The 25,593-nt window shown below is 40.0% G+C and overlaps 1 protein-coding gene across 6 annotated transcripts in view; it reads left to right on the top strand.

Moving 5' to 3' along the window:
• Window positions 1-22,872, top strand: part of znf536 (zinc finger protein 536) — a 207,071-nt gene extending 184,199 nt beyond the window's left edge. For 4 of the 6 annotated variants that reach the window (XM_026378871.1, XM_026378870.1, XM_026378874.1 and 1 more), the window contains one exon: window positions 20,273-22,872. In XM_026378871.1, coding sequence (XP_026234656.1) covers window positions 20,273-20,571 — 299 coding nt within the window. In that variant the 3' untranslated portion in view covers window positions 20,572-22,872. Of the gene's footprint in view, window positions 1-2,187; window positions 2,520-20,272 lie in introns of those variants that run through there. The other 2 variants (XM_026378873.1, XM_026378875.1) reach the window with 1 other exon arrangement.
• Window positions 22,873-25,593: the final 2,721 nt, after the last annotated feature.

Here is a 25,593-nt window from a genome sequence, read left to right as displayed (position 1 = left end):
AGCAGTTGTTTGGGGAGAAGGAGCACCATGCTTAAATAATAACATTCCAGGTGGCTTAGTTAATGAACAGTGAAAATCAAATATGGGACCTAATCTGGAGCTCGTTACAGGAAGTTTCTTTACAGGGAAGTCAAAATCAAGGAGTGCCCTTGGGGAGACACCAGACACTTTTTGAAGCTGCAAAACAAGAGAACTTCAGTTTTGTTAAACTATAGTGTTTAATATGTTTGCTTTATTTTATTTATGGTGGCTTTTGTACATTCGAGTTATGGCAGATGTTGGAAATATCAGGGACACTGACAAGTGGACAATATTAAATGATATATATTATTTTATTTTTAGAGTAAGTGTTTTTAGATGCATTAGCATCAAATTTTGTTCCCACTTTTAATACACAAATGTTGAAACTGAATTTCCATGGACTGGCTTGTCTAAACGTGAGCGTGCTTCAGTATGTTATTTACTGTCTTAGCTTGCCATCTTGTGGTGAAACACAGTTATGGCCTCTCATCCTGCACTAGTAAGAAATGCGAATGCGTGTTGCAGACCATAAAAGAGTCCAAGGCTTTGACTCACGGCTAGACATGTTGATGGTGTTTTGCATGATTTAGAATATTAGAAAGCGCTCTGAAGAGATTTAATCTCATCTTACATGTTCCAATTTTTCAATCAACCAATCAGTGTCTAGTATAAAAGCTATTTGTAATGATTCTTTTGTATTCACTGGGACCATCTCAGACTGGTAACATGGCGTATTAAAAGCTGAAACCCAAATGAGATATACAGTGAATGTTGGTTGCACAGTGATGTTAGGGTTGTTCACTCCATACACAGACACCCAGAGAGTTATTACTCTGTGCTGAATCTAAGAGATGTTTTATCATGTTATTAGCTCTTTATTTTCCCTCTGTTACTGCAGCACTTCCTTTCATTTTGATATCCATTTCCATCCTCGCAAAAGCACAGCTCAAATAAAGCCGTGTTTTAATTTGGTTTTGTCAGATTCATAACGCCACTTTAAAAGAACATGACATGCAAATGTGTTCAGCAGTGTTTTATTGCAAAATAATTTTCTAAGAAGTTGCTGAGGGAATGAAAGTGTAGAAAAGAAAGGAAGGGGCGGGGGGTTGGGTCGGGGACAAGTTGTATTATTTAGTAGCCTCTGCTGTGGGACCTAATTACAGTTATGCATTTCTTACTGTCTCACCGAGTCTTCAAACTTTTTTATTAGAATTATTCACTTCACTTCTCACCCAATGTCACACTTCTTGTCACACTTATTGCGCCAACCAAGTTGCTTGTAACAAGTATGAAACCACTCCAGTTGTCATAACCATAATGTGTTAGCATCTCGTATCATTTTAGAAATGATTATTTCACCGAGCACGCTATCACAGTCTCACAGTGTATGGCTGCTGTTTACAGAAGATGCAAAAATAAAATTAGAGAGGAATAAACAGTAGATTTGTACAGTGGATATAACAATCGAACAAAAGCTCTGCTGACGTGGCTGATGTAAGGAGCAGACCTCAGACCTTGATGCTTGGTTACAGCAATGTTTGTAGTTGGTAGCAAAAAAGTTTGAATAATAGAATTACACATCATCAGTATAAAAGTACACACAGTTTCACTTTAACAGATTGTGCACTGTGAGCTGTGTCCTAGTTGTCTATGTTTTACATATATACAGTATTATGGGTCTAGATCATGTACTGCATTTTTTAAAGGGTTATAGTGTATGATAATGTATGGTAATACACTTTAATTTGGTTTAATTTGTCTAGGACACCTTTCTTTAAAGATGTCAGCCACAATACTGATGCAATAGAACTGAATTTTGTTTGTGTGGAACTTTTACATTTACACATTTCTCCCAAAATGCTGTGAGCCCCATTACATGAATTCCATCCCGCTTCACTGCGCTGGGCTGCAGACCCAGACTCAGAATCTGATTAGATGAGACTATTTTTAAGACTAGCCATAAATGCAGTTTGTTTCTGTAATCTGTGTGAAATTAAGTCTTAAATGTTTGACACATTTGGCCGAGGTCAGTGCAAATACTGACTGAGTCTTAAATAACTATTCCATCCATTTGATTCATGCTGAGGGTGTGTGTGTCCTGCAGAGTGGGGTCGGTTTGTTGGGTCCTTGGTGCTAATCTGCCTCTTGTTCTCTCGTTGGCTGTAGTGCATCTGTGGGTGGGAGAGGAGGACCAGACCTTGACCCATGACCCCGCGCTGACCCACGACCCCAACCATCTTAACAACGACCTTAACCATCCTAACAACCATAACCTAGGCGACCCAGAGGGCCTGGACGCCCACGCTGTAAACAAAGACTAACGGGCCTCACCGGAGAAAGGCAGGATGATGATGATGATGATGATGATGATGAAGGCAATGATGAGAAGGAGGATGAAGGATAAATGAAGGAATACACTATAACAAAGACTTTATTTAAGATGAAAAAAAAAACAAAACACATACTACCGTCAGATTCAAGAGAAGGCGAGGACTAAATGAAGGAAAGTTTGGGAGGCCCCTTTGGGGGGCTGGATTTGCGAGATGGACCTAATGACTTTTGCAAGCGTCCTTGGACACTAAACAAAGTGACGGCAATTTTCCTGTTTTGTCTCCTGTGGTCTGAATGCCCCTTGTCTTTGTTGTCTTAACTCTTATACAATGTTTTTTCCCCTTTCTTTTATTTTGATGAGACTACCTGTCTGATTAGCACTTCCTGTAACTGGCCCTGTAATTTCTGATACATTCCTTGAGCTAGAAACATTTGTCTTTTTTTTTTTTTTTTTAAATTAGGACTGAATTATAGTGTTCAATTTAATGCTTTCAAAGACTTCACTCTTGTTAAATGAAGAAGACAGTTCTTTGACACGTCCAAGGACCACCATTATATTGTACCTGGAATGTATTTTACTGTAGTACAGGAACTCAATTTTACCGGACTGTTGACAGAGACCAAGAGCATTTCCTGTCAGACCAGCCACTCGTGGCTCTCCTATCAGCTGTCATGAAGTCAACTATGTATGTCCCATGGCCATGCATCACACTGATTATGGTTACCAGAGGACAGGGCACCAAATGACAATCTACAATACAAGCTTGTTTCCAGAACTTATATGGTATTGTTGGCAGAAATTTATACCTGTGGTTGACTTTTCATGAAGGTGGTGCTAATGAAAAATAAGAAGACTGACTATTCAAACTGCCCTTTCCATAACCAGTCTAGTACAGGCCTTCACCCTGCCGTACGGCTCCATTTGTCCATTTTTTTTTTTTCTTTTTCTGCATCATTCAACACAACCACATAGATGCTAAATGTACATAGAGAGATATACAGTAGTTAAAAAAAAAGTGAGACGTTTTAAAACATTTGTGACAAGGAAAAAGCAAAGAAGCAACAGTAGTTTGCACGGCCACACTCTCAACAGGTAGGCATTCTTCTAGAGTTTAACAGAGAAGAATAGAGAAAAAAAAAAAAAGATCTCAGAGTCAACAAAGGGGGAACCGTTTCTTTCTTTATCACCCTCCACCCTTTTTTCTTCATCTTCCATGTCAACCTCAAGGACTCTAGTGTTGCAGATGTTTGTAAAATACTACCACCAATCATTGTTGCACAGTGTTACTGACTACTGAAAATGGTTTGATGTATTTACTTTAAGATGAGAAAAAAAAAAAAAAAACGAACAAAAAACTGGAAAAAAAGACATATTGTGTATAGCCTTAGATACAAGTCATCTGTTCTTGCTTCTACAAAGCTATGTAGCTGTGCTAGACTGTAGGACGTAGGGTCGATTTTATTTTGATTTTTTATATGTACTGTACATTAATGCCTTCTCCATTTATTGATCGACAAAAAAGAAAAAAGAAAAAAGATGACAATCGTCTCCTGTGCTGCAAACATATTTGCCCCCATATATACAAAATCCATTATGAATAGAGGGACTTTATCCTTTCTTATTTCTTTTATTTGTTTTGGTTCTCAGAAGTATTTTGCACTGTGATAGTATTATAAATCCAACCTATACAGTACAAAACTAGCTAACTAACTAAACTGAAGGTGTGTGTTTGTGTGTCCCTTGGCATTGTGAAATGTTTCTACGTAATATTTTGTGAACCCAGAGAAAAATTAAAATGCGGTATGTACAGTCCAAATATAATACTTCCTTCTTCTTTTTTTTTTTTTAAGTTTGATCAACCTCTATACTGTATGTGGCTTTGACAGATTGTTCCCCACATTTCTTTTGTATGCAAATCCCCTGTTGACCCACGGCGTAGGCCCATTACTGCTTTAGCCTGGCTGATTATCAGTGCTCAGATTTCAACTTGAAGAGATTCTGCTGAAGTACAACCTCAGTATTTTAATTATTATTTTTTTTTTTTGTTCCATTTGAATTTCATTTATTTAGGTTACAATTAATCATCTTTCAATGTCAATATGCCAGGAAAATAGGGGATTACGAAAATAAGAAGAGTGAGAAGAGTATGAAAAATGGGAAGTGGTGGATGGAGGGAAATGTAACAGGGTGTTGGAAAGAGGGGATTCTGGAAATGAGGTCTGAGTGAACCAATCAGACGTATCCTGCTGGAGGCACTGACCGATGGCTTTGACCTCTGACCCTGTCTCTGTTTTCCAGTGGTGTAAAGATGAGAGATTAACGGCGAGAGTCTTCCTTGGGCTCTCTCCTTCTCTGAACCAGCTATAATAAGCATTCCACTCCACATTATTATGTATAAAACCTGTCTTGTGAGCTGAACACTCTTTCTGTTTTGCTGTATCCTCATGGCAGATGCTTCGTTTTGTAACTACTGAACTGTACTTATAATAAAAATAAAATGTATTCAAACTAAAAAAAAAAAAAAAAAAGATCTTTACCGAGCGACGGCCTGTTTCATGTTTTTAATTTCTTCATTCCTGACGTGGTAAGAATCAGGAGTGTGAGTGTGAGTGTGTGATCAAAAGTGGGTAAACTGTTGGGTGTGAGCAGTCCGTCACTTCCAACACAAGTTATTATCTGTCAGTCAATTGAAGCCTCACAGACAGTGGTCATCATGTCGAATACACACAACTGAATTACAGTCTGAAACGCTTTGTCTCCATGAGGTATTCGTAAAGCAGCCGTAGTGAAACAATATGGGGACGATAGGCTTCATGTGAGCATGCTCAGTACGCCCCGCATGGTACACGGTAAAGGGAAAATTCAGACATTTAAATTAGAAGAGCAAATAACTTTCAGATTCCATATTTGAGTATGCATTCATATCAGTTCTTCATGACTGCTCTCCACTCTTTGCCCACTCTGGTTCATACTGTATCTCTTGGTTTGATGATGTGGCTTTCAAAATGTATTGAAAAGAACAAAACCTATAAAATAATCTCTTGACATTTAAAACAAATGGTGTAGATAACATGACTGAATTTTAATCAGGAAACGTTGTGGAATCACCTAATAATTTATAGTTATGTTAATATAACTTATATAATATAACTAGAACTGCTTAAGTTTTAGTATTTTCAAGCTAATTCAATTTACAATTAATATTTTCATTGTCGGAACTTATGAAGAATTGTTTGGATATGAAGTCTTTAAATTTGAAATGATAAGGTTGATTGAACTAATTTCCAAGAGTAGATTCAACTCATTAAGTAAAAAACAATAGTACCATGTTGGCAGACATCAATTGAGACGTAAAGCTTTTCACAGGTTTTGTAGCTCAAAGAAAACAGTCATAGCGGAAACTATGTTTTTATAACATGTTAAATTAGGGTGTAGTTTTTGATTTTCACAACCATGTGACACGTCATGAGGAAGACTGTGTTGAATTTACACCCCGTACATTCACTGCAGGATTTTTGCACAATGTGGCTACAATAGGAGCCACGTTTTTGTGGATGCTTAAGTTTAACAAAGTACAAAAGTGTTTTACTAAATAAATTATTAATAATAAATCAAAGAAGACTGAGGTTTACACAGCAGACCATTTGTACATTTAAACAACACCTAACTTGTTCAATAAAATAACAAATAGGAGGACAAAAGTTTGCACCACATGTCGTATTTAATAACGATTCAAAATTATTAATTGACGATTGATGTTTCAAGAATTATCTGCATTCTTTGACACCAAATATACAAGGATATGACCGGGTGTGCATAGAGATTTATACAAAGTGCACACTGTAACACCGGAGCCTGGGGCTGGTATCCACAGTCCTGTCATTGGCCTGGTTTGGACAAAAGACAGGAGGATGTAATGTTTAATGTTAAATGTTACACTGAACTTTTGCTGTAATGAACAAGATCGTTTCCTCGACCCTTTCTTAGCCTTATCCAAGTTCACCACCAGGTGGGGGTAGTGTTGTGGGAGAGCTGTACTGTATATGTAAAGTCCAAACTGTCAATGAGGAATTTCAGAGTAACTGTATGATAGACATATCATGGTGATTAGTGGAAGAGTTGAAGAGTTAAAGAAAAAAATATAATAATAAATAGTGGTGATGATGATTATAATAATCATTTTATCAGTCATGTACATAGAATATCTCCCAGACAAACTCCAACGCAAAGTCTCCTCCCCACATAGTCCAGCTGACTCTGCTTTTTAAAAGGAAGAAATGTTTTACGACCCCCCACCCCCACCCCCCCTCCTGCCCCACCACCCAGCATCAGAACCCCAAAGGCTGCCGAGGTCAATGTCTGACTAATTTTTAAGCGGATCAGCTACACTGCACCAGATGTGGGGACGAGGAGGGGGTGTGGGGGTGAGGCGGGGGGGGGGCTCATGCCACGAAGCTCCCAGGTCTGTTCCCAATAAACCTCACATCCGGAGAAAGTAACCGTTTGACTGGTTTCTATCTACACACACTCAGACCAGCCTGAGCGTGAGCAAGAACAACCAGGATGTGTCTGGCTTTGCCTCTGCGTGTGTGTTTATGTGTTTACACGTTGTGTGTACATTTTTTCAGTGAGTGTGTGTTTGCATGTGTGTGTGTGTGTGTGTGTGTCTACTGTAGCACTGTACATTTGAGAAGGTGTGTGTCCCCATGTAACACCACACATGTGTCTGATTAAAGAACACATTAGGTCATCTTTCACTCCATCCGGCCTGTGTGTGTCTCTGTCTCTGTGTGTGTGTGTGTGTGTGTGTGCGTACGTGCATGTGTGTGTGTGTGTTGCTGTTTGTTGATCAGGCGACCTTTTTCACAGTATGATGAACACCACTCTTTGCCCTTGATTTAGCTTCATTTGCTCTGTCTCTCTCTTTGTCTTTAGCTCTCTCTCTCTCTCTCTCTCTCTCTCTCTTCAGTATCCATTTCCTCCTCGTTTTCCTCCATTGTTGTGCAGCCGTGTGTGTAAGCACATGTTTGTGCACGCACGCTGGCATGTTGTATAATTGACTCGTGTGCGTCTGTATGCAGATTGATGTGTTCGAGACGATGACGCTCTGCAGAGGTTGCAGTTGTGCCAGCGTTTGGTTGGTCGCTGGGCAGATGGTGACCTGCTGATGAACCCGTCTTTCTGCTCATTTGTTCAGCTGCTTCTAATTTCCCCTCGTCCTTTACATTAGAAGGACTCAAAGATCTCACAGTGGAGTTCTCTGCTTTGTCCACTAGAGGGCAGGGCAGACCAGGTTTTGCTGGAGAGATCTTGCTGCTGGTGTATTTTGCATGTTGCATTGCAGATGTAAACAGTAAATGTGTTCTGGGAATTGTATGTGATTTACTAACCGTGTGCTGTTAAAATGCAACTAATATTGCGCAATTTAAATTATAAATAGAATAAAATGATCAGAATTGAACTTGTGGCAGTGTGTAGAAGACTTTGAAGTCATATTAAAATTAGCATCTGCAGAAAAACAACAGTTTACTGGGTGATTACATTCTAGAAAAAAAAATAAGAAGTTTGAGATACGCAAACAATCCCCTACCTGAGAGTTAGGTAAGGGGTTTTTAGGGCTACAGTACAAATGACTTGGACTTCCTGGCTACAGTGCTGCCCTCCTCCTCAGTAGGAGGGTCAGAGAAGGACTCCTGCATAGTAGGGGTTCAGTATTTCAGGCATTTCAGCAAAAAGGACGCTATGTGTCATGCCACTGTTTCCCCTCACTTTGTCTGTTCAGAAATGTAATGTCCTCCCTGACTGGTCCAGGTAACATTAGTTAGTTAAGCTTTATTTATCAGAAGATATTGTTGAGATCATGATCTGTTTTGTAGCTGTAGAGTTGAGAACAAAATAAAATACAAAACAGCAAATAGCTGTTGCACATACAGTGCACATTCGTGTCATGTCCTTTATTTAAATGACAGCTAAAACTATTTTCATCTGTAAGTTAACTCCTGAATTTGTTACGTAGTGCGCTCTCAGGTTTGGTGACGACGAGAAAGTAAGATTGCAGCGTCCTTTTATGTTGCATATAGATGAACATGTGGGATTTGTTTGTGGCTCAGGCTCCTTTCTAGGGTCTCTTTCTTCTCAGGCTCCTTTACCTTTACAAGTTATTTTCTGAGTCCTACTTAGGAAGGAAAGTTTTGTTCTATTCAGTTCTTTGCTGTGGCCCTCATTCACATTATTTCCTCTTTATTTTAAGTACTACATTAACCAGATGAGCAGAAAGTCAGTAGTTCCCTCTACAAATACACCTCTAACATCCTAAAAATAAACTCTACATAACAATATGTTTATTTTATTGTTATAAAACATTAATGCAAATAAATATAGTGTGAAATTGCAGGACTTTATTGCAGAGCACTGCAAAGTCCCACAGTAAGTGTAAAACATTTCTCTGATTCCTCCTTCATAGGAGAAGCTCTTGTTTTTCTAACTTGTATATTTTGGCCTGTAAATGTGGTAAAGCATCTGTCCAGTCAGATTTTTTTTTTATAACCAAGCACTTCATTTAAAAAAAACGTGAGCAACAGTGAACAGTAAAGAAACATCACGGGGAGTTGCAGGCCTCATTTTTAAGCAGAACGTATACTGTACCAACAAATGCTAACGTGACAGCTTGTCCCTTCATTCACACGCATCCTTCTGTTTTCTTCGGAGCATCTGTGCTTACGTACGTGGGTGTGCCGGTGTGCGTGCGTTCGTGCGTGCCCGGGGAAAGTGTGGGTTTCAGTGTGTGTGTGTGTGTATGTGTGTGTGTGAGTGTGTGCAGGGCTCTCTCCTCTTTCTCTCTCCTCACCTCTTATGAATCGATGATCATGTGGTGTAAGGGAGATAGATGGCCCCCAGCTCCATCTTGTCTTCTCTAATTGTAAAATATTAGTTACATTAGACTCAGGCCCATGATTAATGGAAGTTATTTGGAAGGTGGACTCTCTCTCTTTCTCTCTCACACACACACACACACACATGCATGCACGCACTTTGTTTCTCTGTCTCTCCCTCCTCTCTTGGTTACCACAGGTCTCCAAAGTCTCTTCCTGAAAGAATTGAGTGATTTCACTTGAAGCAGACAGCAGGGAGAGAACGGAGGCGAAAGAAAAAAACACACAGGAAAGACAGAAGGAGGAGGAGGAGGAGAGGAAATGAGGAAGAGAGATAAGAAAGAGTGGAGACTTTATGAAGGGGGGTAGAGAACAGCTCTACTGGAAGAGGTTTTAGAAAAAGTTGTGGTGGTTGGATCTAAAACGATTTAAGCTCCTTGGTAGATAATTCAGAGTTAGATTACTCTGCGTGCACATTTCATAAATGCAGAACATGATCAAGCCTTGATCGTGTTTACAAGCTGATCTCTGTGAAGAAAGAGATATTTTCGGCTCACGCTAATGTTTCCTGGCCTCACAGAATGTATCCGAGGAAGAGTTGATAAGTTCAGACGGTGAAAATGATGAAGTGTGCTCTTCTTTTTTCCTGTTTCACTCAATCATACACGGAGAGAGAGAGAGAGAGAGAGAGAGACACAGATGCATGTACAGACACTCAGATGTAATGATTCACTTATTAATTTATAAATGAATCCACACACGCACACACACACTCACACACACACACTCAGACATGCTTCGCAACTGAATCTGGACGGTGGTGGTGTGGTTTTATTTAGCCATTCCCCTCTTCCTGTTGTGCACAAATTGCAAGTCCTTGAGGAGACACCTGGCCAGGGCAACATGACACACACACACACACACACACACACAGGCCCACTTCATTCTGAGTGTGATAACACTTGCTGTTCCTCAGCTGCAACTTGTCCGTTTTACCAATTCAAGCACAACTGATACACGAACTGTGTAAGTGCCGAAGTAAAACATTTCACCACTTATACCGTTTGTGTGTTTGTCTTTGTGTGTGTGTGTGTGTGTGTGTGTGTGTGTGTACATTACTTTGTTACAGAGTTTTTAGTGGTTTTGAAAAATCAAGCAGTGTTCTGTGTCTTTTTGCTCAGGCACATTTAAAGTGGACAATATCCACATGTTTCTCCAGCATAGATCAACAAACGTTCACACATTTCGCATCAGTGGTGCAGGAGTTGCCGAAACTTTGCAGGGGGTGATGATTTTAAAATCTGTTACAATTGTGCGTGTGTTTGTTTGTCTGACATGAATTTAAATGAATGACTTGGACGTTTATATATAAATGTATTTAAATAAAAAATAAAAAATCACAAATCTAAGCCTGGTCCTCTAACTAAGAATTTAGAACAGCATGCTGGCAAAAAAAGTCCAGTCCTCTTGGGAAAAGTGCCAAGTATTGGAGAGAATAGAGTAGAGTTCAAACCTGCAACTCTGTGTAGAGAAGAGAGAGAGATTGTTTGAGTGCTGTCTCCTAGTAACTATGAAAGTCAAAAAGCCACACAACATTAGTGATCCACAAATCAGGCTAACTTGCATAAAAAAATGACAGAAATGATGTGTGAACCTCAGGCAGCAAAAAAATTAATGACAGAGTGGCAGAAAAAGAGATAGAAGTAAATAAATCAAATCGAATTTGGCCTGGACAGTGATGAGGAAGCAGATCTTATTCTATATGTATTGTACAGTATATACTGAGCAAAGCAAAGTGCATTTTTCTTATGATTAACAGTTTTACAACCACCACATAAGAAGAAGAATATTTTAGTGGCATGATGCACAGCAGATACTTCACTCACGTGATTGCTGCAGAGACCTAAACCAAAAAAAACAAACAAAAAGGTTTGGTGTATTTGTGATTTCTGAACAGAACACAAAAAGTATTTTAGTTACTAAAACCAGCCCCGACAGAGGTCCACTGCTCTACTGTATGAATTTTCTACATTATGTGGATGTGTCATAACGACATCATTCATTGTCAGAAGGTGAGTGTTAATGAACTAACATTAGCAAGCAAGTTTCCGGGTCAGTACAGTCGGCGTTGGGGACACGGCACGGGCACCCCAACGTGTTCACTGCACGATACGCAGACAAGCACTAGCATGCAAAAGTTTAGATGAGGACCATACCACTATAATTCAAGATTTATTAAAGCTCATCTGGTCGTGTGAGGACGAGCTACATCAGACGCTTCTCCTCCACAGCATGGCGCACTGGCTGTCCCAGGGTAAAGTGCTGGCTTAGTTTATTGAGTTTCACAATCACATAAGGGACTACCTAACTCTCCATAATCAAAAATTATTAGAAGAAATGACAACGGGGTTTCTCATTAAGACATGATAGCTGGCAGAGAGATGACTAAGACTGTTTTCCTTTCTAATGAAACAGTCAAGGCGAAGGTTGAAGTTCCCAGATGTTAATGAACATTTTGCAAAAGATGCATGGGAGATGGACCCATCACCTGTAAGTTAAGGATGAGCTCATGGGTGTCAAATCAAATTCCATCATGGAGAGATTCTACGCTGCACATAGGTACAAGCTGTTTGGGCTTCTGAGCGGATGAGGAATCACTTTTTTTCACTTCACATTGTTTCAGAAACTTTGCCTGTGCATTACTTGTCATCACTCATCAGCTGCCATCACATGGGTCAAAAAGGAGTTCTGGAGAGAGAGAGAGAGAGAGAGAGATTGAGAGTGCTACTAACCTCTGTCGTGTGAGCAACAGTGACATCATCTGCACTGAAAACCTCCATCATCTGCGTATGTCTCGATGCAAGTAGACTTTTTAACACAGTTCATGTTTAATAACCCTTCACGTACATGTACTCCTCAAACTAGAAGCAAGTTGCAATTATGTGAAGTTTCCCTTAAAGTGTCAAAAACATAAAAGCAGAATGGCTGTTTGTAAAAACGTTCTTTTGGATAAAACTGAAATCAATAATGATTTTACAGTGGATGCTGCGTAGTTTAAGACAGTGTACATTAATTTACAAAGTGATGATATGTTTTGTACATAAGCTTAATCTGCAAAGTACACTGAATTTCCCATGTTTAGAAGATATAGTGGAATATAGAGGGGCAGATGTAAAACATAGCAGGAAGCTGAACCATTACTTCAATAACTGCGCACATATTACAAAATCTTGTGGAGCTTTGCTCAGAGGAAATATAACAGCACATATGAGCCAATGAGGATAGAATGTAAAACATTTAGTTTCATCACCCAGTTCTCCCAGCAGCTCTTGGCTCTTGAAACTGAAGATCTTCCAGTCACAATGTTGCTTTAACTCCTGGACCAATGCTGGGATCCTTGGAGACAAAGGGGCCCCTGAAGGGGGATGTTTCACTCAACATATTCAGATTTCTACTCATATAGTCTGAATACTGAACCAGGAATAACCAAACCTCACCCCTCCCTACAAAATGTGGTGTTGGTCTGTTGCTCTCTCAGTGATTTCCCACTGTTTCTCTAACTTTTAGCTGTTATCACTGTGTTTTGAGGTCAGAGGAAGTTCATGATGATTAATGCAGCAGAGTTCTTTGTGTCAGAATGTGAGTGAGAAGCAGGTGGCCGGCATATCTATCAACCCCCACTGGCCTCCATTTTTTTTTTTCTTTCTCTTTATTGGGGAGAAACATAGACACACACTTGAGCATGCACACGCAGAGGCGTGCACATACACACACACACACACACACACAGTGTTGGGCATCCATTATCTGTGTACAGTGACAGGTCAGCAGCAGATTGTGCCTCCCTCAGTCCACCAGGGACTCAGGGAAAATAAGGCAAGGTTGGGTGTCTGGTTTGCACACACGCGCGTACACACACACACACACACACACTCAACTAAACAGACATATTGTTACAGTGAATGAGAGAGTGAGGAAACAGAGGAGCAGGCCATGGCTGAAGAGTTTGTTTGATGGTTGGAGTGACAATGTGAGTGAATGTATGAATGAATGAGTAAAGAAGAAAGTGGAAAGTGTGAGTGAAAATGCTGAAAAAAGACACACACACACACACACACACACACACACACACACACACAACAAAATGTAAGTTAAAATAAATGCATGAATGAATGACTTTGTGAATAAATGAAAGCCACAATACCTCACAGGTTGTGACTATGAGTTAGTACGTGCAAAAAATAGTAAAAATAAAATATGAAAATACATCAGAAAACATATGTCACCAAGTTCATGAGTGAGGGAATGAGGAAGTGGGTGAAAAGGTTGAAAGGTCTGAGTGATACATCCAATGAGTGAGTGTGACTTATTGTGAATCAGTGACTGTGGGAGGAAGCAGATGAGTGAATGAGTGAATCAGCCAAACTTTGAGCACAAGCATGAAAAAACAACAGCCGCAGAGAAGAAGTAGAGAGAATAATAACAGACAGAAAGGAAGGCACTGCTATTCTGGGTTCTTATTAACAGGTCCTACTGGTACAGCAATTAATAATCTAGTTCAGTATTTAACATGGGACCTAGTCCCTGGTGGAGACATTTTAGCTGCCTTTGATGCTGAAAAAGCTCCTTCCCCTCCGCCCTGCTCCCCCCGACAGTTCCTCTCTTCTCCTTAAGTGCCTCCCCTGGTGTTATTTGTGTGTTGGTTTTCTCTAGTTAAGCTAGGAAACAGACCAAATCGTTATTCCCTAAACTTCAGGCCAATTTTCTATTAACACGCCAGCTCGTTGAGGGAAATGCTCTTAATTCATCAGAGGAAATCTGGAGAAAGATAAATTCCCTTCAGGCTGTTTGAAGTAAATGTAAATGTATTTATTTCTGGAAGTGGTTGGGGGTGTAACAATATATATATATGTAAGAAAAAAAAATCAATGGATGCAAACCCAGGTCACATTTATGAAGTCCCTGACAAACATGTAACACTCCTTAACTACGCCATGTTACTTTGTTGTTGCACTACTTCTATTTTACTTTGCCTGGTAGGATAGAATTGAGCTAATTGGCAAACACTCATTCGGTGTCTGCTTACTATTGTCACAGTAACCGAGCAAGGCTAGATAAGATGTGTAAAACCAGAAAAAAATGACCAGCCTGTTCTTATCCTACAATATAGTGGGACAGTCAGGTTCTGTGGTTTCTGTGGGGTTGGTTCAACCAAACAACTTCCAAACACTACTAGTCTAGTTCAACTTGCTTTGCACGTTGTGATGCTATGGAAAACAAAAACATTCAATATGTTTTGATTCTTGTTAAAACTGAGCATACGATGTTAATGTTAGCATTGCATGCAATATATGTCTGATTAGGTATAACAGCAGCAGTTCTTCAGATACAGAGACAAACACAATAGACATATGATTTGTGAAACACCTATGAATCTGTGTTGCATTCATGTGAGGGTGTAGCTGTGGTTTGCTGAGTAATCTGGGAGCCGCAGCATGCGTGCAGGTTATTGGACAGATGGTTTAGCACATTTAATTGCTCACACCTTCTGCGAGGCTCTGTATCTATGCCTACAAACTCTCCATACGTCTGTATCTTTGTCTGTCTCTTATACATACCTCACTCACACAACTGTTAACTTTTACACTCACACTTTCTTCTTCCACTTCATGGGCAAAATACACATTTGCATTTGTGTGTGTTTCGATACACGAAACCTGTTAAAAAGTCTCCCCTCCTGTGGAAAAACACATTCACATGCTGTAATTTATCTGATTGTGTTTCACCTGGTTCCTCCCTGTTTTTCTCTTTAATAACTTCTACAAAAAAAAAGAAAGAAAAGAAAACACACACACACACACACACACACACACACACACACACACACACACACACACAGACGGTATATAATCCCAAACATTTACCCAAACACATACTGCAGACAGACTGATGTACTTATATGAAAGAGTGTGTAAATGTGTACATATGCAAACCCGTGCACGCAGAAACACTTTGCCACACACATATAGAGAGACGCATAAAGACCAGAAACAGCGTGTTGGCACCCAACCAAACGCAACCATCCTTAAATGCCATTTGATGCCAGCACTGCCATCTGCTGCAGTCTTAAGATAGCTCTTCTCCCAAGACCCAGGCGAGATAACACTTTTCGAGAGCCATGGCGTATTTCTCAAATATGGCCACAAAGCATTCTATATAAGTGCACTGTGAGTAAGTTACAGCTTCAATGCAATAGCCGCATCTCCCCTGTCACTTCTTGCTGTCACTTCAAATAACAAGCCAAATAAAAGAGGGGTATTTTATTTTGAAAGCTACATGTATCAGAAATGATTGCAGAGGAAAAGGAGCAAGACCTATAGAGGGAATGCTGACAAGAAATTGAGAGGCCTATCTTTACCACCAGTAAAGTGTGTGTGTGGATAAGTGAGCACATTTTACCGGTCCTCACAATAAGAAGGGTGTTTAAAGAGCTAGGTTTTAAGGTTAGAGTTAGAATTAGGTTTTGGTTAGAATTAGGCCTAAGGTTTAGAGTGAACCAGTTAGTTGTTATGGTTAGGGCTAGGGTAAAGCAGTACACATGAGAAATTAAAGATCAATACAGAGTACATAAACATAGCCTACCTGACGATAGGGGGCTAGGGAATGCATTATGTCAATGAGTGTCCTCACAATGACTGCCACACAAAAATGTGTGTGTGTGTGTGTTCATGGGTGGATGAGATAATTACAGTGGGCTAGGGGGTGATTGAGGAAGTGTACGTGTGGCAGGTGAAACATGGGCACTTCTGTGGCAGAGGTGTACATCTTTGCTCCACACACACATAGCCACACATGCACACAAACACTGATCCAATCCCACACCCCCTCCCACCCCCACTTATTCACTCCTCCCCATTTCCTCACCCCATTTTCCTCTGATCTCCATGGAGAGGGCCTTGGGGGGTTAATTAACAGGCTTAGATAATGCACCACTATAAGAAAACAAGACCACTGTTTCTCTTCTCCCTCTTGCTCTCGCTTCGTTCTTCCATCAATGCATCTCTTTGACTACATCTACATTAAGCTGGCTAAATTCTAAAATGATGTTTTCTTGCCAAAACAACATGTGTCCACACCAGGCATTTAAGCTTGTTTCCGCAATTACCTCCGTCCACATTAAATCATCGAAACGGCTAATTCTCTTCACAACGAGCATGCACGGAGAAAGCCAGCCACAGAAAACAAGTGACGAAGGAACTGTATACAATTTCAACTTGTGCTCTCAGACTTTTGGGGGGCATTAATGAATTATTAACGAACACTAAATTAACAAATAACTTAAATAAAGCAAAAACACAGACTGTACTATGTAAGTACTATCACATATCAGACCCATGCTAAAATCCACATTCCAGTTAAGTTTAGGAAAGAAAAACACTTTGGTAAAGGTTAGAGAAAGGTTGTGGTTTTGTTTTAGGGTTTGAGTTTCACACTATATTAATATATTTGGTATTAGCACATTTCAGACTTGCCACTTATGTTACTTTGCCAATAGAAAATCATAACAACCACGTTAACAGTAGGTGTACAAATTTTAAGGCATTGAAGAGTGGGGCTTTTTGTGACTAGGCAACATCAGCTGTCCGTTGTAACTTTAGTCATGTTGTTATTTCATTTAAACAAAACCACAACTTTACCCTAATCCAAGTCAACATGTTTTAGTGCTGAAACACAAGTCTGTAGGGTTTGTGGCTAAATCTAAGCATACTGTTTCTCTGCTTTTATTATTTTAACCATAATACTGAGGTGCGTGGTGCTGCATGATAGCAACCTAACGGATCATGGCCCTACTGACCCACATCTATCTATAACACTGATAACAACAGATGATTGCCACTTACAAGAGGATGGCAACATTGGTTTTACGCAGTGTGACTGGGTAATAGCGATACGTGTGTGACAGACATCAACAAAAAAAGAAAGAGAGGTGTGGTCCTATCAGGTAGGAAAAGGGTTAATTTGGCAGAATCGTGGTTAGTGTTGGTGCTGCCAGGCCACAGTCAGCAAGTGGTCTGTTTTGGTTATTGGCACAGACCAGAGGACATGGATTAATAATGGCAACTTTGGCCCTTCACAGAAGCTGGGCATGTGTATGTGTGTGTTTGTGTGTGTTGGAGTGAGTAAAAGCCTCTCTTTAATTTTTAATCCATAACAAAGTATAGCCTGTGTGTCTCAAAGTTGCTCTGCAGAAGTCAATTTCAATCTCAGCACTAACTCAAGTTTATATATCCTATCCAAACTCTTTTTTTTTTTCTAGGCCATGCAATTCGAACTACAATCTCTCTCTCTTTTTATCTAAACATCTCCCTGGAGATAAAACCAAGCTTGATTTGTATTTATTTTTAAAGTCCATGGAGACAAACAGTAAGTAAGCAGAGAGAGAGAAAGAGGGGAAAAAAAAACAAGTTGAGTTGTTTGGGGGGCATAACTCGCTCTCCCTAAGTGTAAAATGGGATAAGATATTCTGCCTCTCGGACTTAACGTAATGTAAGAGAGTGTGAAATTAAACTGCGCACGAATAAAAGGGACCCTTCATTGTGTGCCGCCGACTAGCTTATCTGGAAATTCAGACAACTGGAACATCCAAAGCCTCCAAACTTGTAGCAATCCCCTTTGTCTGGCTCAGAAGCAAACAATGTAATATCAGAAAGCCAGAGAGGCTGCAAAGCCTGTGTCAGATTGCCAAACACAAAGTAGCTGCTTCCGCACATCCTGCATTGCCTCGTTGCATCCTCGCAACATTCCTCTGTGTGTGTGTGTGTGTGTGTGTGTGTGTGTGTGTGTACACTTTAGCATGCATGTGTCCATATAAGTGTACTGTGCACTCACTCGTGCTAACCCCATGTGTATGCCTGTGAGTGCTTCAAATAGATTGTTTCCTCTTTAATTCCTGGCCTTTTACCTATTTATATTCCCTGCACCTATCCCTGCGCCTCTTTTAAACCCCATATGTAATTTTATTTAGAGCATTTCAAATTGAATAACAGGAAAAAAAAAAAAAGCGAGAGTAACTGCAAATGTACTGTTATTAATAAGTGCTATAGAAGGTTGAAACTCTCCCTTCATCCGGCCCCTCCCTCGTCCTTCCTCCCTCCCTCTCCATTTTGTCCTCTCTGTCTGTCTGTGAGTGAGTGAGCTAAGTGAAGTGGGTTATGATGGCGGTGTAATCGGCATCCCTCAAACAAACGGCTGGTGCTATTAAGGGCCATTGTGTTTGCTGCAGTGATGATCAGATTCAATCTAGAGAGAACATTTTGTGCTGGAGCTGTGGCAACGGGGGGAGATAGAGAAAAATACCTCGCCTCGCTCCTGCTCTGCTATTGTGTTCAGGGGACTAGATGTATGCACGCACTTCAGAAGATGCATATCGACTCGGGGAGCTGCAAAAGTTTAGTTCAGATGAATTTGTGGGAGCCATCTGACTGCACAAAGTGAGGCGAGTTATTAAATGTTGGGTAATGTTTTCAGGATGTATTTGTATCAATAAAAAAAGCTCTGGCAGTGCTGCTGGGGTGGTGCAGAAAAGAAAATAGCTTTTCTTTTCCTCTTTGTCCTCAACTTTACCCTCTTTTCCCAGTCTGTTTCTCCCTCTAATCCTTCACATTGTTAACACACTTTTTAGAAGACTAAATTGCCTCTAGGTGTAAGAGTGAATGTTTATCCGTCTGTATTTCAGTCAGCCAACTCATGTGTAATGGACTATTATGTGTGTGTAGAATAAATTCAGTATTGATATTTATTCGTTTATAGGCTCTGTCCTTGTCAGGCCCCACAGGAAAACACCAAGTTCCCCAACAGTAGAGACTGGAGAGTGGATAGTGGATTATGCTTCTTTGAGGAAAGATTTTATCAGTCTGGAAAGTCATCACTGCAACGCAATTTATCAGGAATGTGCTCTTACTGTACTCTATTTCATTTCATAGGTCTGTTGCTATTTCTTGCGTGTGTCTGTGTGTGTGTGCGTGTTTAGACATTTTTTGCTCTATTGTTGATATCACTCTTATTGTGTCCTTTAAAGGTAATTAGATAAGTTGCCTATTCCATGTTCATTGTAGCATACTGACCCGTGGTGATTAGGAGGGTACATTGTCTTTACAGAATCAAACAATATTGGTATCAGATTATTGAAACTGTGGAGTTTTAACAATTCATAATGGGCTTTTAAACGAACAAAGAATAATTCTGCTCACTCATGAACCAAGTTCTGAGCATTTCCACCAAAAATAGTTTGGTCTGGAAACTTAAATTCTGATTCCCAGCAAGAGCCAGATTTAAGACTGATCTAAACAGGAAATCTTATGCGCTCTGCAACATAAGTGGGCGTGTACTAAACCCACCAAAGCAAAAATAAAGCAAAATGGAGCACACTCCAGTGAAGAGGGTGGCAGTAATCCACCTAAAACCTGTTTGCCAACCAGTATTAAACAAAAAGAAGTAGAAGCATAGTAGAGAAGATGTGTGTTGCTTGCTTAGTTCAAAGAAACATTTTTGAAACTGACTTCCCAGGCAGTGTTTCAGCCATTTGACATCCGTGATGTTTGGGTGGGACAACATCATCCACATGAGACCCCATAGCTAATATTTCCTCCAACTCGGGCATGTAACATCTGTTACTATAACTGAAGTAAAATTATTAGTTTGATACTAGTTCCCTTAGCTCCAGCAGCTGCTAAGCTTAGTTGTTGCTATAAATACTATTGTGTGAAGTTGTCTGTTTGTATCAGTGCTTCTGAGATGGTCTTATGTTACAGACCTACCACACAAACATATTATCCACCCAAATTATTGACCCAGTGGTCCCTGCATTGGAGGCGTTTGTTCTGCCTACACTGTACACAGACATGATTCTATGGTGAAAGACCATCTGATGGAAAAATTCACTCATACATCATCTGGGGTAAATCTCTAGCAAGTTCTTTCTGCATTGAGAAACATTGGTTTAGATTGGTACGATAACAGTATTTTCTTTCTCTGCTTCTTTCTTCAGGCCAGAGACCATTCAAGTGCAGTTACTGTCCTTACAGTGCCTCCCAGAAGGGCAACTTGAAGACTCACGTGCTCTGCGTCCATCGCATGCCCTTCGACAACAGCCAGTACCCTGACCGACGCTTCAAACGCTCCCGCCCTGAGTCCGAAGTCGCAGAGAAGAATGCTGAGGATGCCCTAAGCGGTGTTACATCTAATCAGCTGTCAACAGGAAGCAATGGGAGTACAATGGCAGACGAAAGCAATGGGAGTACATTTCTGCCATTTGCCAGGAAGGCTGCATCTTGTCACCAAGAGTGAAACTGCCATGAGCAGGACAGGTTAATGACATCCACGATAAAGGTTTTGGGCTGTGTTGGACTATGCATTATTTGAAATGCTATAGATGTGTATGAATAGACACATTGTCTATGTTGATCACTATGAAATGAATTTCCAACACATGTGTGCTGAAATCATCAATCAAACAATGAGATTAATGTCATCGACATGAGTACAGATGGGCTGTGGATAGATATCCACAGGCAGCCAGATCACTCTGGAAATTTCTAAAAACAAAGCAAGCAGACTTTATGTGTGCTATCAGAGGTCTTTGGACACTTATTAAGAAAACATCATAATCAATGTATTTGTGGTTCAATGATTAGGTTTTTTTTTTTTTTTAAGTGAGCACAGTGGATCATACGATCATAAGAGTGAAAGCGTAATGAAATAGAAGTTTTCAGACTAATCATGGAGGAAGGAGGCTATAAAGCAAGTGGGAAGCCAGATGAGGTAATCTAAAATCATTAGAGAGACATTTCTCCAAAAATAATGCTTTTATCAGAAAAATGATCCATGTAAACGATTTAGCAGAACAGTTACTGTATGGATGATGGAGGAGGAAGAGGAGGGCTGCTGAGCGGACACCACTACCACCACCGCTGCCCTAGAACATAACACCAGTGGCTGCCATTTTCCCAGTGCCAGTGATGAGCAGTGTGTGTGTGTGTTGCAGGGTCGGTGGTGGCGATGGTGGCATGTGTGTATGTGTGTGTATTGGGAATAGAAGGGAAAAGAGGGGGGCGAGGGGAGCCTTGGTGCCAGCCTGACTGGAGCTGTCATCACAGAGGAAATCAATTCAGCAATACACAAACACACACACACATACACTCAGGCTCCTGCAGTGGTAACTCGACTCTGGGCGGTACGCCGGGGGGTCAAGTTGAGGCTCATCAGCTGACCTGAGCACCTCAAGTCACCTCCTCATCTCCTTCTTCCTTTCCTTCCCTTTACTTTCACTCTGTCTAACACAAGCCCGGCATGATAGGAATGGTCCGGAAAATTCAACACAAATCAATCAGTGGCATATTTAAAGCATCCATTAGCCAGCGTTAAGGCTTGTTCTGCTCTGCTTTTGGCAATTCAGTGTCTGGAGGTCACCTTACAGGCTCCACATCAGAGACTGATGGGGAGTTTCAACCATTTTAGCTTGGGTGCTTTATGATGATGGATGGAAGATTGGTACTTTTACTAGAACTTGGGCCATGCTGAGGGGGGTTTTCTACATGTGACTCAGAAGCAAGGATCAGATATAAGCAGCTGTGTTCTGTATGTATAAAATGGTGTGTGACATCCTCCTAAAAGTATTCTTCACTTAAATGGTTTGACAGAGGCACTTTGGCATTAAATCAGACAAAAAGCAGGATTAATCTCATCCTTTGATAAGCTCTTGTGAAGTTGCTACATAGGGTGGGACGGAAAACTGATTATTCACTTTACCTTGCTTTATGTCTCTAATTATAAGATTAACCTTTTTTTTTTTGGTTTTCAAAGAAGACCGTCTCCTCTCTGTGTATAAGTAGCGTGCTATATTTTATTCATAGGGTTTTATTCTCATGGGGTAGAAACACAACATAAAACATTGAAAACTGAATGTTTTGATGTTGTAAAATCAAGCTAGATTGTTTAAAGGGCAAAGAAGTATCAATTTTGATTGTACTTTGTTGTGCTGGCGGTAGAATAAGAAAGTATGAAGCTTTGTGTTTTGTAGTTGGTAGGGCTAGAGGGCTGGGGGAGGTTGTTAATGTTTTTCTGATAAAGAGAAATGATCCGGACTTTAAGAAAGTCAATATCTTCCCTCACATGCAGTGGTGGGGTGGGAGGCCTAAACTCTTAAAACCCCAAGGCCTTAGTGCTACATATTTACCTAAAGGAGTTTACAGTCCACCACAATCCACACACACACACACACACACACACAAACAAATGCAGTGACCCAGTGTGCATAAAGAGATGGAGAAAAAAGAAGAGAGCTAAGTAGGAGAGTGGAAGTGTAGAGGGAAAAGTATGTCAAAGATTTAAATAGTATGTGTAGAAGGGTAATAGAGTAGGCTCAGTATTCACCTGGACTGCTGTAATTGTGATTTTATTGTGTCATTACGATTTACTTCAGCTCTACGAAAAAACTACACATGAAATACTGTTATAGTATTTTATTTATTATTCTTTTTTTCACTAGCCAGCAGGACATTAGTTCCCTCCAGAGAGATCCCGACATCTTAATGTAGTATAAGCTATAGGTTTCAGTGCACTACTGTGTTCTTGGTGGCTGTAGCTTGCTTTTCTGGACGTGTGTATAAGTGTGTGTGTATGCACTGAATTGTTAAGTATAAAAAAAAAAAAAAAAAAAAAAAAAGAAAGAATAAGAAAAAGAAAAAGACAAAAAAACTCCATAGTGATAAAAACTGCTTTTAAAAAAAGTACACATTCCACTGTTTTTGTACCCAGGCTTTTCCAGATTAGCAAAGCATGTCATTCAGTATGTTTTCATTATTTTGTTCCGATGAGGCAATAATTTTTGGTTTGTTTCGACACTGGATAACGCTGTTTGTTGTTATTCCTCTGTGACTTGTACTCTTTGTCCACCCCTGAGAATGATATTATTCATCCCTGCTGTAATCCCAAAATAATCCACTCCATCGTCCCCCAATGCAGTTTCATCCACATCGAGCTTCCTTTTGAAGTAGCACACAAGTATGCTCAAGTATAATCATTGGTGCCACAAAAAATATATATAATAATAATAATAAAAAAAAAAAAACATACCCAGTTACTTTAGCCTGCAATAGTTTCTAGTGGTATGCAATCCTTGCCCAAAAGCTGTCCACATTCCTTATTCCCATGAAGACAATGCCTATAGCCTGTGGGAGGAAAAGTGAGGAGAGGGGTTTTGTTGCAAACACAAGCTTATATGAAGAATAGATAATTTTGTATTTAAAAGAAAAAAACAATTATCCTTGGTCATTATTTATTACTGTACATCCATCTGACAAATGACCACAGCTTTCATAAAACGGGGTTTGTCAAGCATTTGACAGTTTACTCTTTCTGAATTCTGGACGTTCTCATGTACTTTAAAACAGTAAGATTTATCCCTGTGTTCTTTCTGCAATAAAACCTCTACCTCTGGGAAACACTGTCTCTGCACTGACTCCTGACAGCAAGTACTGAAATGTTTCACTCAGATTAAACTGATAATTCTTTAATATGATAAAATAAAAGGAGTAATAAAGGTGGTTTTCAGCCTGGGTCTTGTTCTACAGATAGGGACTGATCGGAGACTGACTGAGCAACTGCATAAGCATGTACTTCCAGGCAACTCAGCTGGCCACCCACTCAAAGAGCCGACCCACCAATGAGCTAATTCCATGAGAAAACGATCATGTTTATCTATAATAAGTTTCAACTGCTTGTTTTTCCAGGAGTTTGGTAATCTTCGGGTCACCAAGAGAATCTGAAGGTCTGTTAAACATTAACATTAAACAAAATGGAAAAATGTGGATTAATTTCTCAGAGCTGCTGCATGAAGATTGGAATTTACTACGAATACCTCAGACACATTCCACAAGTCGTGGACGTCCACATCGTTTGCAGTTTTAAGTGAGGGGAACGGTGGAAAAATAAAACTGCAATGTAGGAACAAAAAAAGGGAGAAAAAACCCAAACCAGCAGCTGAATTGGAAATGTTGTCCCCAGGATGAGTGCTTTTTACTGTTAATGGAGAAATAGAGAGCGTGGCATATTTAATGGATTTTGTTTTTATTGTACAGCACTGAATAATTAACTGGGAAGCAGCATGTCACATAGATTTATCTTTTAATTAAAATAACGTGGTTCACACATATTTGAGTGGTAGTCCAAATAAATGCAATATCCAAATTTATGTTTTGTTTATCTTCCTGTTAATTATCCGGAGATTGTTCATTGTACAGCCCTGCATTTTCCCCCTCTCTGCATCTGTCTCTCTCCTTCTCTCACTCTCTCTTTCTCCCAGTAATAACCAGTCAGGTTTTATTAATGTATGGATAATTGTGGCTACATGAGTAAGGTGGATGGCATGAAACCAGCTCGTTCTTATAAAGTGAGATGAATGTGTCAGACTGGCTGATGCTTCCACCTGACAGCAATAAAGACAGGAACATTTTTTCTTTTGTCCTTGTCCCTAGAATCAGACTAATTTCCAATATCTGTTTTCTCATTAGAGCCAAGGCGAGTGGAAAACAATCATGCATTGAAATAACCTCAACGAAAGACAATAAGAACAAGATTTAACATTTGTTAACATGTCTCAAGATGTTTCATGGCAACCTATAGTTGACATCATGAAGTCAAACACTGTAGCCTATTGGCTGGTGGAGAATCCAGGAGTAGAGTAAGTCTGTCTCTCCTTCTGTCCTTTATCTAAACTGCCGTGGGAGTGCTGGAGCTGATCCCAGCTGTTGTCAGGTGACAGAAGAGATACCCCCATGGACAGGTTCCTATGGTAAGTCTTAAGGATGAATTCCCTTGAACCAAATTTTGTGCCAGTTTATTTCTATGAATATGTGAAACTAGTGAGTCTGGAGGAAGTGATCAACAAAGACCTAATGATTCATGCGCTGCACGATGGCAGTTCACCCAAAAGTTATCACGGCATTGAACTTCACACCAAAATGATTAACCTCCTGCTGTTGTTGAAGAAAATATCAAGAGATCACCAAAGCGTTTAGGCCTCGACTTAAAGTTCAAACACTTGTTGAGTTATTTCAGTCTATTACAATACGACTTGAGAGAGGCCAGAAACATGACCCAGAAAGAGAAACAGCCGTACACCTGTTCTTGCATCTTTGTACCAGCTCTTTGTTAAATGCAGAACAGAATACAAAGTTTTTTAAGGCCCTAGTTTTAAGGCCGAGACCTAGTTCCTCTGTATATTTGTGATCTTATCTGCCACATTCCAGTTCTAGCTCTTAACCAAAGCGACAGAACTAGAAAAGAAATAAATAATATAATATAGTCATA

This window comes from Anabas testudineus, chromosome 3, assembly GCF_900324465.2.
Source record: "Anabas testudineus chromosome 3, fAnaTes1.2, whole genome shotgun sequence".
In the NCBI taxonomy this organism is placed as follows: Eukaryota; Metazoa; Chordata; class Actinopteri; order Anabantiformes; family Anabantidae; genus Anabas; species Anabas testudineus.
Note: the sequence above shows the minus strand (reverse complement) of the source record. Positions and strands in the feature narration are given on the sequence as shown.